At 43.3% G+C, this 19,865-nt stretch overlaps 1 protein-coding gene across 4 annotated transcripts in view; it reads right to left on the reverse strand.

Annotated features, from left to right (window-relative positions):
- Positions 1 to 19,865, reverse strand: part of RAPGEF6 (Rap guanine nucleotide exchange factor 6) — a 139,245-nt gene that overhangs the window by 98,887 nt on the left and 20,493 nt on the right. For all 4 annotated transcript variants that reach the window (XM_083181897.1, XM_083181895.1, XM_083181896.1 and 1 more), the window contains exons 2-6: positions 18,724 to 18,855; positions 13,538 to 13,718; positions 10,382 to 10,518; positions 9,343 to 9,501; positions 4,674 to 4,826 (exon numbers count right to left, since the gene is read on the reverse strand). In XM_083181897.1, the coding sequence (XP_083038023.1) occupies positions 4,674 to 4,826; positions 9,343 to 9,501; positions 10,382 to 10,518; positions 13,538 to 13,718; positions 18,724 to 18,855 (762 nt within the window). The remainder of the gene's footprint in view (positions 1 to 4,673; positions 4,827 to 9,342; positions 9,502 to 10,381; positions 10,519 to 13,537; positions 13,719 to 18,723; positions 18,856 to 19,865) is intronic.

Genomic DNA, 19,865 nt, shown 5'->3' on the forward strand with positions numbered 1-19,865 from the left:
CTTAGTATGCTGGGGGTAACTCCCAGGTGAGTGGGGATAATATACCTGTACCCTCTGTGTGCTGGGGTAACTTCTCACAGGTGAGCTGGGGGGGTATTCCTACAGCCTCTATATGCTCTCCTCCCAGCCAGGTGAGTGGGGGTTATAACCCTGTACCCTCTACTAATATTGATATAGGTGGGGCAAATACCCTGCTGCCTGTTTACCCAAGGCTTGTCTTCGGTTATAGTATATTAGATCTGCAATGTCTAGGTCTACAGTCATATGGTCAACCACTAATGGTCAACAGTGAAAACATCGACAGGATCCAAAGGTCAACAGTCAAAAGTTTGACAGGGTCCAAAGGTCGACAATGAAAAAGTAGACAGGGTCACAAGGTTGACAGTCAAAAAGTCGTTGGTGTCTATGTCGACATAGGTCAACATAGACACTGTCTAAGTATACCGCGTCCCCTCACATGGCTCGCCATACTTCAGGCTCAGTGCCTCACTGCGCTCACCATACCATTATATTCTCCCTCCACGCCTGTCAGCACATGGCTCAAAATTTTGTTAAAAATGCATGTCAACCGTTTTCATGTCGACTTTTTGGCCATGTCGGCCTTTTGTGTATCGACCTTTTCAACCTGACGACATTCTGACTGTCGACCTTTTGACCCTGTTGCCCTTTTGACTGTCGACCAATAGTGGTCGACCTTATAACTGTTGCCCTAAAGCAGGGGTTCCCAATCTTTTTCAAATCACGGCACCCTAGAGTATCCACGGCACCCCTAGGCCCAATAAAATAAATATAAAATTAAGTAGATTGTGTTTAAATGTGCTTCTTAGGTTCAGTTATGTGATAAAGGGCACACATTTTATGATTGGCAGCCACCAGCACTGGTTTTGTCCATAAATAATTGACCATAAATAATTTGAGTTGGTCCTGGTCCACCAACCCGTGGCACCCCTGCAAGTGTCCCGAGGCACCCCAGGGAGCCACGGCACACAGTTTGGGAACCACTACCCTAAAGTCAATCAATCATGAGTCCAGATACCTTGTCTTCTCTCCTGCCAGGTGAACAGATGAGCAGGGTAATATGTAAGCAGCCTCAGGCAGATGCTGGTCCCCTCCTTCTGCATCAGAGCTGTGTCCCCTGCTCCCACAGCCACACCGAGTCCCCTCACTTCCGCAGATACACTAGGTCCCCTGCTCCTGCAGCCACGCTGGGTCTCATGCTCCAGCAGTCCCCTCCTCCCGCAGCAGCGCTGGTCCCCTGCTACCACTGGCCGCAATGGGCACCCCCTCCCTCATCATCGTTGAGTCTCTTACTCTCACAGACGTGAAAGGTCCCCTGCTCCCACAGCAGTGTCATCCTCCCACAGCAGTGTAGGGTCCTGTCCTCCCACAGCAGCGCTATGTTCCCTGCTACCACTGGCCGCGCTGGGTCCCCTGCTCCCGCAGTCATACTATTTAAAAAAAAACTAATCGGTACTTATGTAATATCTGGGCTCCCATTTTTCTTATGAGACCGCGTGCGCTCGCCACGCTTCGGGCACGGTGGCTCGCTGCGCTCGCCACACTATATAAAATCAACTCCATGCGTAGTTGGATAGTAGGGGTATGAAAAAATAGAGTGCATTTAACATGGGAGCCCAGATAATACATAAGTACCAACTAATCTAATCTAATCTAAACTAATCTAACCCCCCAAAAAATCAAGAGGATGGCCGACCGCTCAGCCATGCCTCAGACAGCTGCTGCCCGCAATAGGTGCTGCCACTTGGTCCATGCCTCATGGGCCTAGGGGCAGATTTATTAAGCTTGGTGAAGTGATAAAGTGGCTGGTAATGGGCCTTATTTTGGTTCACTCTTTCTGACAAAATCCTTCTTAGATGGACAAAACCATGTGCACTGCAGGTGGGGCAGATGTAAAATGTGCAGAGAGAATTAGATTTGGTTGAGTTATTGTGTTTCTGTGCAAGGTAAATACTGGCTGCTTTATTTTTACAATGCAAAATAGATCTCACTTTGAAGTAAAACCCCACCAAAATCTAATTCCCTCTGCACAAGTTACATCTGCCCCACCTGCAGTGCACATGGTTTTGTCCATCTAAGAAGGATTTTGTCAGAAAGATTGAACCAAAATAAGGCCCAATGTTATCACTGGCCCAGTGCTGCCAATAGGTGGGTCAGCGGTCCTGTCCCACCTAAATCAGGACAGTTGGAAGGTAAGGGCAAACTCAGACAAAAATAGATGACCACCTCAGCAGCATGTTTAGCATAAGCATGCACAAATCCATGCAATCAATTAGGAATAGAAGGAAGCATGGTGAGCAAAGCGAGCCATACAAAAGTCTGATTGGGGGTTCCCGTGCTCAGGTTACCATTTAACCTTTTCATTTGTCAATTTTTTTCCATACCAAGCTTTTGCATATGTTGACTTTTTCACAATGGTAACTTTTTGTAAATGTTTTTGTAAATGCAGCTCGTACCTTTTGGGGGGAGGGGGCTCCCTCTGGCCACAGCCGCGGGGGTCCTGCGATGCAGGCACCCCTGCTGCCACCTCCTCTTCTCCCGGTCCCCGCAGTGTTTCCGTTGCCTGTGCTATGATGACATGCACCAGGACCGGCGCATGCGCAGTACGGTACTTGTGTATTATCACGGCGCCCATCGCATCGCATACCACTAATTAAGGTATGCGATGGCATGCGATGGACCTGATTTCAGCCTTTTTCCGGGCTGAGTATACAATTTTAAAATCAATTTATCATTACAATGGCATGTGATGCAATGCGATTTGCAATTGAGTCCCATTTTAAATGGCACCCCCAGACCCGATTTTTAATTGTATACCCACCCTGATGGGTAATAAATATGTAAAATGCCCCCACATTGTTAACGCCCCCCCCCCCCCACTATCAACGCCAACCCGAAGCGTGGCGAGCGTAGCGTGACCGCGAGGGGCAGGACCCCCACTATCCACGTCGGCATGGAGTTGATTTTATAAAGTGTGGCAAACGCAGCGAGCCACCGAGCCCGAAAAGTGGCGAGCACAGCGAGGGGACGCGCATTACTTCACAGGTATACGCTGCACTCGTCACACTTTATAAAATCAACTCCACGCCAACGTGGATAGTGGGGGTATGAAAAGGTCGGAGTATGCGTACCGGCGCCCCTCGCGGGCTCACTGCGCTCGCCACGCTTCGGGTTGCCGTTGATAGTGGGGGGCCGTTAACAATGTGGGGGCATTTTACATATTTATTACCCATCTGGGTGGATATACAATAAAAAATCGGGTCTGGGGGGGCATTTAATTAAAAATCGAGTGAAATCGCGTCGCATCGCATCGCATGCGATGCGACTCGATTTTTCATCGTACAATGCCCTGCGATGGAAATCGGGGGCGCCATGATAATACACAAGTACCCGCAGTACAAATCTCTGCACTGCGCATGCGGCCAGCTTCCATGGGCTGTTTCAGCAACAACCCATAGAAGGGAATCATGGTTCTGGCGCCTGTATAACACAGATGACAGGCCCCGGGACCGGCACGTGCGCAATACTAATGTAGGTATTGCGTATGCACAATCTTGGATTTTGCTTGGCAGCCCATAGCAAGGCATCCCGGAGGGAGGGAACACCTCCCGATGGGACTGCCTTGGTGACTGGCAGGTCGGACTTCCAATAGGAAGTCACTGCCAGTCACAATGAAGCTAGCGCAGTCTCACAGACTGCACTACAGTGGCCGATTTTACCTGGGGGGGGGGCTGCAGCCCTGCAGCCCATAGGTAAAAACCGCCACTGCTTCAGAGGTATAAATAAATGTATACGTTTATAGATGCCCCATCAGACTATAGGTAGCATTTGCTATAGGCAGCCTTTTGCCACAATGCTCCCAAATCTTACAAAATCTCAAATAAATATTTTTTTCAATCAGGTGCGAGGGGGAGGATCAATTACAATCTGCTGATGCCTCTAGGTTTTATTGCAGCTTTATCATCCATTTATAAGCTAGATCAATGGTGGGTAACCACTCTGCACCTATTGGGGCAGATGTATTAAGCCTTAACAAGAGATAAATGCAAGGGTGATAAGGAGAGATAAACGTCCAGCCAATCAGCTCCTTACTGACTTTTTTCAAACACAGGCTGTAACATGGCAGTTAGCAGGTGATTGGCTGAACGTTTATCTCTCCTTATCACCCTTGGATTTATCTCTTGTTAAAGCTTAATACATCTGCCCCATTGTTACATTGGTTATGAGTGAAAATGAGAAATCATTCAGAGACTGCAAGTGGCGTAATATTTATGGAACATTTTATTTTATTTATATATAATGGTAGAATCTCTGTTTGAGTCATATTTGTCAAATATTAACAAATGTGTCAGTCAGGGGTAACTTATAAAACTAATAAACTTATAAAGCATGACTTATAAAGCATGTAAATTTGGTATTAGCCTCTATTATAGGCTTATGTATTATCTTTCTCATATATAGTATGTATGTATATATATATATATATATATATATATATATATATATAGATATATATATATCTATATATATAGATATATATATCTAGATATATATATATATCTCACTATGCATATTTAGAAACATTTCTATTACATATAATATGAAGAATAAACATTGGTACAGCGTGTATTTTATACACAACGCTGCCTTCCTACCTGTATCACAATGTGTCCTTTCCTGGTGCCGCTACGATCCAATTCCCGATGCTCATTAACCATCACAATCTCTCCTTTTACTTTAACTTTGTGGGTATTCTTCTCCACATGGTTCAATATCCTCCAGTAGTCTTGCTGTGCTATGCATACAAACTGTCCCAGAAAAACATGAGGACATTTAAGAAATCTACAGTACATAAATATATCTCCACGTACTAGTGCAGGACGTATGTAGTTTAAAAGAGACCATTCACGTAATAATAGATCGCCCATGATTTCCTTCTAAATTCTTTACGAAAATACAAAATAGAACATTTCAGAGATAAAACACAACTGAGAAAACAGCTAATTTGTCATTTCCTAAAAATATGCATGTAAAACATGAAGTGTATTTGCTGACAATTCACCATCTGAGAAAACTTCCTGTTTTCTCCAGCTAAACAGTACAAGAGTTACCGGTAACGTGTAACACTAAAGGGAGTGAAGAAAGGAGTTCAGTATGATTTCTCAAGGGACGTTTTATGGACTGTCATTATGTCGACACCTATTGTCCAACAGTCAAAATACAGACAAAGTCAATATAAAGACATTCATTGTGCCAACATGTTCAATTGACCGACATCAGACCGACAGTGTATCTGTGATTTTTTGTTGATGTAGGCCAGCATGGACACTGCCTAAGTGTACCGTGTCCCCTTGCCTGGCTCACTGTGCTCTTCGTGCTTCGGGCATGGTGCCTCGCTGTGCTCGGTAAACTATTATATTCCCCCTCCAGGTCCACTGGGATGATAACGTATGATCAAGTCTTTTTTGGGGGCTAAAATTGCTTGAAAACTCATGTTGACATGTCGGCATCTTAAATGTCTGCATTTGACTATGTCGATCAATTAACCATGTCAGCATAATGAATGTCTCTATATTGACCATGTCAGTATATCGACAGCTGGTGAAACGTCCGTTGGTAAATTGACTGCTACCCGAATAAAGAAACTTTATCTGCTATTGATCAGTCTTTATGAATGTTCCTGTACCCCAATGCCAGTTACATGGAGTTCAAGAAAAGAACAAAAATAATTATTCCAATGTGTTCATTCTGTTCACTTTGTTGGTGTTGGTGTTGGTAAATCTTAAGGTTTACAGGACAGTGCTTTGGGATTTACATACTGCACATTTGTTCCAGTGTTAGTATACAACTAAAATGCTTTGTTGTAAGTAACTAACACTGGGAGATATGATTAACAACTAACACAATGCTACTGCTGCTCTGACAGTGCCAGGGCACTGCTTATCCTATGCAGTCACCAATGAGAGTACACTGTCATGGTTGGCATATAATCTGGTTGTTATTATTATTATTATTATTATTATTATACACTAGGTAAATTTTATTTTCTCTAGTTCACCAATCATCTTTTTCTTTTAGAAAAACTACAGGCTAGACTTTAAAACCTCAGGCATAATTTAGCAGAAGGTAAGAGCGATTTCACAAGACTGTACAGCATATACTGCAGGAGCAGAGCACCCGAAATACAAAGGATATAAATCTTACAAATTTAAATTGTGCAACTAAAACCTAAAAAAAGAACTTCTAAAATGCTATAAACACCAATAAAGTAGAACTATAAATGAAAAAAAGAACCAATTTACCACTACAAATTCTAAACCAAAAAGAACCACATAACACATAAGTAGCCTACAACTTGAGTGAACAAGAACCGCTGACATCATTTTTGTCATCCTATATTTGCAACACCGCACTCCGCACACTTTGTACCTGGAAGAGCACAGCCACCATAAAGTCCAACAAAGTAAATCTCTCAATAAATGCAGTATGCAGTAGGCCATTGTTGCCTTTGTCTTCGATGGTTGCCATCGATGGCAAAAGGGCACCAGGCCATCGATGGTGTATAAGTATGCAATGGATGACATTGATGTTTTTACATATCGATGGTCATCCATTTGGTTTGAAAGATTGGCCTGTGGGCCAATCAAAACACAGGGGCGGGGCTTCACGTTTGTTCAAGACGGAGCTATGCTCCGTGTCCCAGCCTCTTAATGAAAAAATAAAAAATAAACTATTCAGTTAAGCCTGACATCGATGGTGGGAAACCACCTGGTTCTCCCCCATCGATGTCAAAACTATTCGACATCAGCCATAAACCATCAATGATTTCTAAACATCCATGGTCGATGGCCATCCCTAATATGCAGTATGTCCACAGAAACAACCAAGCAAGCAAAAAGGTAACCAGGGACCATACACCACTATGGAATCTTAAGACTTCAGAAATTAGATATTCTATCATTCACACCTTATTCTAGTTCACTCTTTCGGACGCGCGTTCGTTCGGAAATGACCGAACGCAACGCATGCCGGACCTTCAAAGAACACACGCCTACATGTCGCCCGCATCTGTTCGGACGGACTTTCAAAGAAGAGGGAGTGTCTTCAGACTGCATCCACACGCCCGTGTGCGCCGTCGGAACTCAAAGATTCAGCACGGTCCTACTGCGTCCGAACGGGCGGGAAGCTGACCCTACGCACCGAGTTGGCACCTCACAAATCTATTCGGAAATCATGCTTCATCCATATTACACACCAATTATGGTACCCCCTAACATATATATTATTTATATTTGTAATCAATTACTTCCTAATTGACACTTAACTATTCAGATTAACCCTTACATCATGTTAAATTTTATTAGTTCATTGTTGCACCTTTACCTGTCTTAGTGGTTCCAATTGAACCTGTGGAAAGTGTTTAATTAGTTTAATCAGTAATGACCAGAGGACTGGATTGTATTGTGCTCAGCTGCGAGTATTTAAGGTGCGGGCAAACTAATTGGGCGATCCGAATACCTAGCGCATGAACCATTGCCTTCCGAGAAGTGAAAGCTGCTTGTTTTCACAGTAGATTTCTGCCGTGTTGGTTCGCTTGCGCTCGGTGTCTGGTTCGAATGCACGCCTACCACAGTTCGTGCACTCCCACGTCTATGACCACATTAACGCCCAGTTTTGCCCACCTTAAAACCGCACCCTTATACATGCCCACATGATGCCCATATTACGCCCATCTTTCCCGAGAGTTCGGTGGGCATTTGTAGACTGTATTGTTGAGAACAAGTTGCGGAGACACAGCGTTGCACATGCGCATTGTGTTGCTTACGCATGCGCAGTTAGCTAAAAGTCACCGTCCGAAAGAATTCGGAACGGACTGCCTCAACCAGAATAAGGCCCTTTGTCTTGTAAAAACCACCAGCAACATCTCAAAGAACACAGCTGAAATTCCAGTACCTTAGGTCTAAGTAGAGAAAAACACAAATTCTACTTTAAAAGGTGAAGGAACCTCGACCACATGCTACTATGTGTAACAGGGGTGGAACTTGTGTGTGGCAGGCCCAGGTGCAAAAATATAATTTAGGTTCCCTCCTCTACCCCAACCCAATAAGTAATTGCTGGTTTGGGGAGCAATGGGCCCCTTAGTCTTCAGGGGCCCTGGTGCAATGCATCTGCTGCACCAATGCTAGTTCCGCCTCTGATGTGTAATGTAACAAGCTGACAGAGAATGGATTTACAATCTGAGAAGTATCAAAAGGGTCACACACACACATACACACACACACACACACATTGCATCTGAGAATGGGCACATGGGCCCTACAGGGTTCAAGCTGTCAGTCCAACTGCTTAAAGCCTTTATAGAGCAATATATGCAGTTCTGTTTGTAATTAGCAGTGTGTCTGCTTACTGTTCCTTAGAGCAGATTCCGCACAATGTTTGCATTATAGGATTATAATGTGTACATACTTGACCTATACAGGTCTGAATCAGCTGGATCAGTCTACAGCATTGCTCTCTGAATTGCATTAATGTGGTCCCACCCCTACTTGAAATGCTGGTAATCTTAGCACTGTGCAGTGCAGGGCTGGCCCCCAGCTGTTGATGAACTACACATCCCAGCATGCTTTGCCTTAGTTTTGATATTTGGTCATGCTGAAACTGATGCAAAGCATGCTGGGATGTGTAGTTTATCAACAGCAGGAGGGCCATTTATTGCCCACCCCTGGTGTAGTTGGATTACAATGGCACACTCATGCCCACCGACCTGCCCACTTTCCTGCAACCAACCTGTCTGGAAAGTCTGCCAGGAAGTCAGGAAGTGTGCCCGACTAATGTGCCCTCACATATGTCCACTAATGTGCCCTCACATATGTCCAAATATTCACAGATCTCAAATTATTTCTCTTGCTTCAACTATGCCCTCTACCAATTAGAATGTAAGCTCTCTCGTAGCACACCCCTTCCAGCGCTGTTATCATTTCTGCATCTAATTTCTTTACCTTGTATTGTTGCTGTTTTATTTATGTTTTCCCTATTGGTCAGTGCTGCAGAGAACTACAGTGCCATATAAATCTACTTTACAAGAATAATAATGAAGACAATGATGATTAAAGTAATATACAATAATAACTTTCAGCATTTGCTGCTATTTGTATTATCGGCAAGCCGGACAGTTAACCAAGCTGTCATTGGTATTTTGTTAATAATGTTTATAACAATCGGTCTTTGGCATCAGTAGGTGCAACTTTTGTAAATGTTATTTTGTAAGTTAACAGTATAAAGATAATACAATAATGGTAACAAGCTGCTATGGCGCTAACGTACCTGACAGTCATCCACTTTTGTTTTTATGACACCATTCATATATTGCTTATGTAAAGATGGATTTATCCCAAAACTATTTCCCATGCAGAGGTTTTCAGTCCTTCCGTCGGAGTGGGTGATCTCAATGGTGCCATTCAGAATGACATACCAGGAGTCCAGCTAAATAGAGAACACATAAATGTTCATAATGACGTTTTGTGATATGGGCCCAATCCACCAGCACTGGGAAAGGCTGGAATAATATATACAACACATACAAAGAAAAATTTGACTCCCAAAATAGTTTCTGACCTTTAGTCTATACATAGAATTGAATACCAAAAAAAAAATAGGCTTTACCTATTTATGGTGGCAAAACTTGCAAAGACATACTAGTGTCTCATGGTTGTGGTACTAAATTACCACATCATAAAAGCAGGTGAAATTACAGTTATTGCTATGGAATCTATACAGTGTGGGACTGGCTAAACAACGGCATGTATGGTAATCCAATTTATTTTAGTACTTAATTGGTCCAACCATGCATAGGGGGGTATTCAATCTCTGACGCTATTGGGGGAAATAGCGGCGGGCATCTATTCAATACTGTCTTGCCTGACAGCATGGAAGAGGCAGCTCAACAGAACGGGCCGACTTTAAATGCTGTCGGGCCCGTTTTGTCGATCACGGTGGTGAATTCATTGGCCGAATCTCGACCATCCAAGGACGTTTAAGCAGACACACCCCCTTTTCGCGATCACCAAGCGGGACATTGAATCCCACCTGGCGATATGATGTCGAGCAAAATAAAAACGGGCCAGGATCACGGCTGTCGGGACAAATCCACAGTGGTGACCCAGGATTGAATACCCCCCTGTTTCTGTACTATGCGCTGTGGCCTACATGTAAAATAAGATATAAAATATGGCTATCCATGTGACTGCTCAGTATTTGTGAGTAGAAATTGGACTGTACAGTATTACAGTACATGGTCATTATATCAAAATATTGTTCATTATTCTCTAATCAAATCATATCATGCTATTATGTGATTACTTACTTCTTGACCATCATAGAGAATAATAGCACCAACTTGTTCCACTACTTCAAATACCATCACTGAGCAAAGCTTTCTTCTCACAGACAAAGTCATGTTGACAAAGGCAGGCAGTTGATGCATAAATGCCATTAGTTGCTCTGTAAAAGCAGAAGATAATTGCAGCATAACACAAATAATCTATTGAGTACATCATAGCTACTTTCATTACACAATAACAATAGGTAAAATAGAGAAATATTATCCATATAATCCATCCACCTATAAATCTAAAAATGTATATTAGCGTTATGGTCGTATAAGTGTATAGTTGTACAATAAGTGCAGTGCATATTTGCTAATGTCAATGCAATGGCAAATTATAAACCCAATTCTACAGAGCTGATGCCTTGATTAGCAATATAGATGATCTTGGTGGAACTTAGAAAGTATCTAGATAAAGTTGAAAAAAACCTTGTTATCATGAAGGCCATTGTTTTGTAGAATAATTTTGTAGAATAATAAGCCCTCATACGTATACATAGATACACACATACATACAACCACTTATTATTGCCATGTTTTTATTATCTTTTTTTTCAGCAGTTGCTAAACTATGCATCATGTCCTGGAAGGATGGACCGGGGGCGATGATTGGCTGTCCACACAGTTATCCAGTGATGTCAAGAGGATATGAAAACAGAAAAAATATATATATGCGTCAGCATGAGTTCTGTGTGATGGGTAGAAATGGGGGTGCACTCAAAGGGTGGGTGGCTAGAGGCGTACCCTCACTCACGATTAAAAGAGCAGATATGTGCATATAAAGGTATCTTTACAGCCTATTCGGACTTCACCACTGGTGCAACTTCTAGGAGTATATGATGCGTACCCCTCACTCACGATTAAAAGGTGGGTATGTGCATATAAAGGTATCTTTACAACCTAATAAGGATTTACCTCAGGTGTAACTTCCGTGAGTATACGATGCGTACCCTACTCACAAATGAATGTGTAGTCATAAACGCATCAAGGTATCTTTTTTTGGTTGGTGAGGGGTTTTCTATTCCTGGCAATCAGTTCCTCCCGTCCACAGAGCATAGAAACCAAAAAAAGGAATGTACCTCTCTTAATGTTGATAGTTTTATTCATAAAAAAATGCAAATCATAAACTGGGATACACAAGATGGAATAGTCCGGTACCTTGTGACTGGGGTATTGGCCTTATACCCCAATCAGTATCCATGAACAAGTGGTGGATCCCAGCAATAAACAGCAAGCTCCTCTCCTGCCAACGCGTTTCGACAGGACAACCTGTCTTCCTCAACACTAAGAGAGGTACATTCCTTTTTTTGGTTTCTATGCTCTGTGGACAGGAGGAACTGATTGCCAGGAATAGAAAACCCCTCACCAACCAAAAAAAGATACCTTGATGCGTTTATGACTACACATTCATTTGTGAGTAGGGTACGCATCATATACTCACGGAAGTTACACCTGGGGTGAATCCTTATTAGGTTGTAAAGATACCTTTATATGCACATACCCACCTTTTAATCGTGAGTGAGGGGTACGCATCATATACTCCTAGAAGTTGCACCAGTGGTGAAGTCCGAATAGGCTGTAAAGATACCTTTATATGCACATATCTGCTCTTTTAATCGTGAGTGAGGGTACGCCTCTAGCCACCCACCCTTTGAGTGCACCCCCATTTCTACCCATCACACAGAACTCATGCTGACGCATATATATATATTTTTTCTGTTTTCATATCCTCTTGACATCACTGGATAACTGTGTGGACAGCCAATCATCGCCCCCGGTCCATCCTTCCAAACCAGTCGCATCTACATAGGGTTGAGTGGTGACCCTTCTTTCTTGGACTTGGCTGAAGATTCGGTTGTTTGCGCCTTGGGACTTTTTACCTTTGTATTTTTTGTATGCATCATGTCCTGATTTCTGTTTTTACTGCCAGCTTTGGACATAGACCAAATTAAAATAATACATTCTAAGAAAAAACATCTAGGAGCTGATTGGTTACTTTGACCCACTGCTCCTCATTTCTCTCTCTCTCTGAGGCTTGATACCAACCATCCTACATCTCATACATCGCATACATAACTGCATATGGGGCACCAATGAATGTGTACTAGACATTGGCATTAATAATGTATAATTCAAGTCCAAAAGCCTAGTGTCCTAAGGATGGGAACACAATGGGCAATATGCTGTCTGGTTGGATGGATCAGACCGGCATATCGTGCATATTGCTCAGTGTGTATGTGTGATATGCGTGCTCCCACAGTTGCATGTGACGGTCCTAGGTTTGATACGTTGCACATAAAACATAGTGAAAACGCGCATGTTAATGAAAGTCTGATTGTTCCATCATTCAATAGCATCGCTCCAGAATATACGGAGGACCTAGGCTGGCGGGGATTTCAGAACGATTGCCCTTCGCTCCAGTGTGTACCAGGCTTATGTCTTGACGCTTCCCTGAAGTTTACCAGTTTGTAGTTAACCATCTATGGACCTTATTCAGATCTCATGTTGCGCGTCTGCGCAGGTGGGTATCTGCGCATGTGCAGGTTGTATGGTGCGTGCACCCATGGTGACCTTTCGGTTCGCCGGGTGCACGCACCCATGGCGGCGTGGGGGGGGCGGAGATGGGCGGGGGGCGCCGGGCTGCCCCATTACAATATGGGAATGCCCAGCGTTCCATGGGCGTTCCCATGAGAATGCTGGGCGTTCTCATGGTAATGAGGCAGTGACACGGGTGTGGGGGGCGGGTAGCTGACATCACCGGATGTCAGCTGCCCGCCCATATCCACGCCAGCATGCACACAAATGTAAGTGACTGAAAAGTCACTTTTATAGGCGTGCACGCTAAGCATCATTCAATGGCCAGTGACCATCGAAAGATGTGGGTGGTTACCCGAGCCATGATGCGAATGGATGTTTATGCAAAACATCCATTCGCAGCTGTTCGGGCGAAGCCGCACTTTGACGGGGCGGCGGGGGGGGGGGGGGGGCGGTCGTTCGCCGGGCGGGGTTTGGTGGACTCGCAAGGCTGCGAATCAACCTGAATAACCCCCTATGAGTGGTATATAACATTCTCCTAAAACATGCATTTTGTTCTTTGCAAAACAAGTTAAACAGAACATCATCTCTATATAGTACCAATGTCATCATCTGTTCGGTCTGCAGGATCTTTCTCAAGGCATTCTCGTACAATATCTCGACCCAACAATGTGTCCGATGTTCTGTCAATGTCTTCATCTTCCTCCTCTTCATCTTCAGAATCCACAGGAGCTTCTGGCAACCCTGTGAGGTCCACATCTCCCATTTCACTTTCTGTTGCCTATAATTGAAGCATTTTAATTGACATTTATTACTTTCATTGAATGCTTTGAAAAAATTTAAACATGAAAAGTGATATCCTCCAATCCTGTCAGCCCCCTTCTTACTAACAGCTATGCCTTCCATGACATTGATGATAATGTTGAGTAAGAAACCAAACACATTGATAGGTGGCTGTCTGCTAGCAGAACTTCTTAAAACTCTTTATACAGGTCCATGAGCAGATTAAAGAGTCAGTGGGCCACTAGGCACAATATTATATTACACCCGGACCCCTAGTCTTTGCTCTGTACCCAAATAGCCATGTCTGAATTAGTGCACTGGTAATATCTCTGGTGCCGTTCCCAGATAGTGGCATCCCTAGACACAGTGCTAGATTTCTCACTAGGTACTGAGGCCCAATATATCAGAATATGTGTATGTTTTTCTGTACCCATACGCACTTTCCAACCCCTTAAGGCATATTTGCCTAACATTTCCAAATGCCAAGGGGCTTTCTTGTATTGATTGGACCACCCAGCCCCTTAGGAAAGTGGACATTCCCTGCTTTCTCTGGAGGCCACCCTTTGCCATCCACAAGGAGGAGGAGGCAGCAGCAAAGTAGGGAAGTATGCCTCAAGGGAAAGTATGGAGGTGAGGTCTTAGAAGTTCCACAGCAGACACCTGCATTAAGTACAACAAAGATCCTCATCAGCATCCTTGATATTTTGATAGGTAGACCAGATCCTGGCACCCTAGGCAGCTGCCTAAAGCTGCCTAATGGTAGAGCCGGCCCTGGCTGCAAGTACCGAGAGAATTAGAAATTATTTTGTTTCTGTGCAGGGTAAATACTGGCTGCTTTATTTTTTACACTGCAATATAGTTCTCACTTTGAAGTAAAACCCCACCCAAATCTTATTCTCTCTGCACAGGTTACATCTGCCACCCTACAGTGCACATGGTTTTGTCCATTTGAGAAGGAATATGCCTTTGTGAGTGAATCAGAATAAGGGCCATAATGAGCTACAAATAGGCAGAATCAAGGAGAATACACTGTTTGGAAGCCTGCAGGGACAAGTGATATTAGGGGAACCTGTGTTTCTATGTAAAGCCGAGTAGCCAATTATTATTTCTGGGCACAGTTACTGTAATTGCCTGCAGTGACAAGTGGAACTAGAGCAGCCTGTATTCAGGAATTGGTGTCTTTATACAAAGCAGAGAAGCCATGGTAAAATGCCAAATTAAATGAAGGGCACAACTTTCAACTTTAAAAAGACTCTTGAAACCATCACTTAAGCTTATTTCTTATTATTTTCTTATCACTGCCTGCACTACAACGCTGTGTTTTAAATTCACATAACTAGAGCACTGGCGTAGCTAGAGATTTTTCTCCCCCCTGCCCAAAAGAATTCCCCCCCCCCCCAAAGAAGGGGCGAGGCCATGGACTATGGGCGCCACAGGCTGCTGAGCTGAGAGGCGACCCAGGCAGCAGTGAGCGCTGAGCTGGTCGCGATTCATGCATATCTAATGAGCGGAGACCCAGTGCAGTGCATATTGAATGAGTGGGTCCCCGCCCCGTGCATATTTAATGAGCGGGACCCGCTCATTACATCTGCACGGGGCGGGGACCCGCTCATTCAATATGCACTGCACTGGGTCTCCGCTCATTAGATATGTGCAGGGCGGGACCAGCTATGCGCTCACTGCTGCCTCAGTCGTCTGTCAGCTCAGCAGCCTGCAGCGCCCATAGTCCATATATGGATGACGTAGGTATGTAGTGATATTACAATGGTCTAGTTAGTACAAATAACAATTCAAAACACACATAATTGATTCATGGGCGCTCACTGTCTAGTCACGCCATAACCCTCTGCACATAATTTAACACTGTGTCCCCATGGCATAACTTTATGTATGACTGTGCATGTTCACACCTGATTGTATTGTTTATATTGTATACTGTTAACCTGTTTACTTGTTACCCTCTTGGCTGTTGCACAGCAAACCCAAAAACAAATAAACTGCAGGATTTGGGACCCGGGGCATATGGGTAGGAAATTGGCTGCAGAATAGAGAATAGAGAGTGGAGTAGTGCATTGACGGTGCAGTATCAAGTATGATACCAGTACTAAGTGGAGTGCCACAGGGGTCGGTGCTAGGGCCCTTTATTTAACATATTTATTAATGAAACTGAGCAGAGTAATTACAACAATCGAGGATGTCTTCACACTTCAGAACGATCTTAATAAACTAGATGAGTGGGCAAAAAAGTGGAAAATGAGGTTCAATGTGGATAAATACAAGGTTATGCATCTTGGGAAACATAACCAATATGCTAGTTATAACTTAAGCGGGGTGGTGCTGGGTAAATCAAAACTGTGAAAGTATCAAAATGATAACAAACAGTGGTGTAGTTATCAGTGTCATGTAGCAACAAATAAGGCCAACAGGATACTAGCATGCATAAAGAGGGGCATGGAAACTAAAGACCCAAATGTAATTATGCCACTCTTCAAAGAATTGGTTAGATCTCATCTAGAATACGGAGTAAAATTCTGGTCCCAGCACTACAAAAAGAACATCATATAACTGGAAAAAGTCCAAAGAAAGGCAACAAATTTAATAAAAGGTTGGAGAATTTAAGCTACGAGGACAGATTGAACAAATTGGGACTGTTTACTCTAGAGAAGAGACGTTTAAGGGGGGACATGCTAACATGTACAAATATATCAGGGGCCAATATAAGGAATTTTTACTGTAAGGAAGGACTTTAGGACATGTGGGCATGGGTTCAGATTAGAGGAACGATTTTGTTCCCTTAGAAGAAAAAAACTTTACGGTCAGTAAAATTGTGTAACTCTCTTCCTGGAGAGGTGGTGTCAGCAAACACAATAAATACATTTAAAATAAGGTTGGACAAACAGTCTATTGGGTAAAAACATCCAGGGTACAAACAATAATCATAATCTGTCTTTAAATATATCAGAATACATTATGTATAGTAAGGGATGTAGCTAATTATAGATCATACATGCTAACCAAGGTTGAACTCGATGGACGCATGTCTTTATTCAGCCTTAACTACTATGTAACTATGTTACTCATGCCCACAAATGGCATGATCATGTACTCTTCATAATAATGCAATGTTTTAAACTGAGCATGGCAACTTCTTCACAACCTTTTTGGTGCTGGGGCCAAGCATATATCTCAAAAAACTAAATAATTTGTTTTATGCATGAGAGGTCACACGTTGCTCTTAATGCTTACACAAGAGAAAATAAGTTCCTAAAATAATCTTATCATTTCCATATCGTGATGGGCAAAGTTTGTTTCAGTGGATCTTCACGCGTGGCGCCCAACTCCTTCCTGCCTTTTACCTGTCAGATCATTTTCCTGCTCTATGCCCAATCGGACCCAGCGCAAATTTCTGCTTTATCCCAAGTCACAGTCTTTTATTTAATAGGTGAGTGAGGAGGCTAAGGGAACTTTCCTACGGCAAGGAGTAAACTAAAGCTGGCCATACATTAGATCGATTTCAGGCCCGAACCCACAATTTTGACATGTTGAGCTATGCATTGTGTGTTGTTTTTGTTCAAATCGTGAAGTGTTTAGGTACGATGCGCAGTCCTGTGGGTCATGACGTAGATCCTGTGATCTTATGTGCTGCATATAAGATCTGAAGATGCGGCTAACGACCAGGATCCTGAGAGTTGCAGATCTTACAATAGATCTTATGTGAAATGTCACACATAAGATCTATCGTGTGTCTGGGAAGCTGGTGGGGAAATCGTGACATTATCCGGATCAGAAGCTGGTCCTTCTGATGTTTGGCCAGCTTCAGAAGTGTTTAGGGTAAATTGTATACTTATACCCCTTTCAGACAGAAAAAAAGACCCGGGAATTTCCCTGCTCTTGCCGTGTCGACCCGGGTTTTTCTTCTGTCTGAAAGGGTCAACACGGGTCTAAAGTTCCGGGACTTCGACCCAGGTATTTACCTGGGTTTTTCCCGGGTCTGTATTCCAAAAACCCGGGTCGCCGGCTGTCTGAAAGGAAACGACCCGGGTTTTTGGGATTATTACACATTGTTAGGCACTGATTGGCTCTCCTGGTGGGGTGCTGGCTGATTGGTTGTGAGGATAGGCTTCTCTGATTGGCTGGGAGGGCATGGCAATGGAGCTGGCCTCTGAGGTCATTAGGGAGCTGAAAAAAGTATAGCATGGCCCACTGGTAGAAGCAAGAGGTGAGAGCTGCTGGCAGTGAGAGGGGACGAGGATATCGGCAGATGACTGGGACAGTCAAAGATGCCACAGTGTACTCAAACATTGCAAATATACTGACAGCCATGTGAGGTAACATGTACCTTCCAGTATATAAAAACAATAACACTTGTTTACAACATATCCTTGTGTCATGCCATGGTTAATGCAATGCAGTGAGCAGTCACCACCCACTTTTGATGACCTCATCTCTGTGTGCCTTAAAAACTGTCCTATTCTTATGACACACAGAGTTTTGCAGGAAAAATCCGGCTTCTGTGTGAAAGGGGTCGACACGGGAAATACCCGGGTTTTTGCTCCTGTGTGAAAGGGGGTCAGCCCCTTGCTGCCTAGTTGTACCCGGGTTTTTGTATCCGGGAAATACCTGGGTTTTTGGGATTTTTCTGTCTGAAAGGGGTATAAATGTCATATGGGGTTCTTTGGTTGAGTGGGTATAATGAGAGAGTGGGGTGTCCATTCTTGGATTCAATTATTTGTTTTAACTTATCATTGATAATGGAAATGTGTGACCTTTTGGTGGTTATAGGGTCTCATTTGTTGCCCTTGAAGTTATCAGGTTCTCCAAAATTGCTTTAAAAATGACATACTGTTTATGTATTTATTTGATGCTATCATTAAATCTTTATATGTTGTTATGTATTTAAAGGTCTTTGTTCCTAGTTAAAATATCTCACAGAAGGTGTGGAATCATGTAGCAAGCTGTAATGCTACTCTACTCCAATATGAGATACACACACACAAAGTTACCTGGTAGATGTCTGACAAACTGCTGCTTCCAGAGTCGCTGACAATGCTGCATCGGGACTGACTTGAGGGAAAGTGATTGACATGGCCGTGTGGGTTATCAGTAAGTTGCATCTTGGACAGGTCTGCAGGGAGCTGAGTAAAAGTAGATGTATGAGAAAACGAATATAATACAACTCTCATTTTACAGCAAAATAAACATAGGGGTTTATTTACTAAGATGAGAGTTCTATTGAAGATGGGATGTTGCTGATAGTAACCAATCTACTTATTTTGCACCTTCTAAGAAGATTGATTGCCCATAGCAACATCCCATTTTCAATAGAACTCCACTCTTAGTAAATAACCCCAGAAAGGGCTGCTTACAGTATTCCTTCTGTTTAACCATGAGCCAGATAACAAAGTTCAGACTTTATAATGTTTGTGGATTGGTCAGAGTAATGACAAATCAAAAGACACCATATTTTTTATATAGTGGCCCAAATGTGCTCCAACTAGGGTAGGAACATGCTAGTAATATTTGGTAGTGCAGCTTTAGTCTATCAATTAAAATAAAATGACAAACGGAAGGAAACAAATAGTAAATAAACAAAACATGGTGATTTAATGTACTGATGTATTCTATTCATTAACACTACCACTGCTTACATTCACATACTTCCCAAGTGTCCCATTTTTAGCAGGAACCAATTTTTGGGACGTTCCCGTATCACCTGCCTTCCCATGCAGTGTCCCACTTGGGAGTCCCCACCCCCCCTGTCCCCTGTGAATAGATACGGACGAGCTGGGGACATAACTAGCAGCTAACCAGAGCCGCTAGCCATGCCCCCACAGTTGCAAAAATGGGGCGTGGCCTCGCGGCAATAGGCCATGTCTCCTTATCGCGTGGCCAGGCCTACAAAATTTCAAACGCACTCCGGAGGCTCGCAAGGCATCCCTCCTCCCTCAACCTCAATGTTGGAAGGTATGCATTCATATTTAGCGGCTTCATTCCAATTATGTAAATTCTGGAACTAAACAAATAACACTAAAAAAGCCAACAATATGTTGCATTTGTTTGCTGCAGCTGTAAATTCTGATCCCACCATTCTTAAAGTCTGTATAGAGCTCAGCTATGACTGCAAGGACATATCATTTTGCCCATT

This window comes from Crinia signifera, chromosome 4 (genome assembly GCF_055691185.1).
Source record: "Crinia signifera chromosome 4, ASM5569118v1, whole genome shotgun sequence".
NCBI lineage: Eukaryota > Metazoa > Chordata > Amphibia > Anura > Myobatrachidae > Crinia > Crinia signifera.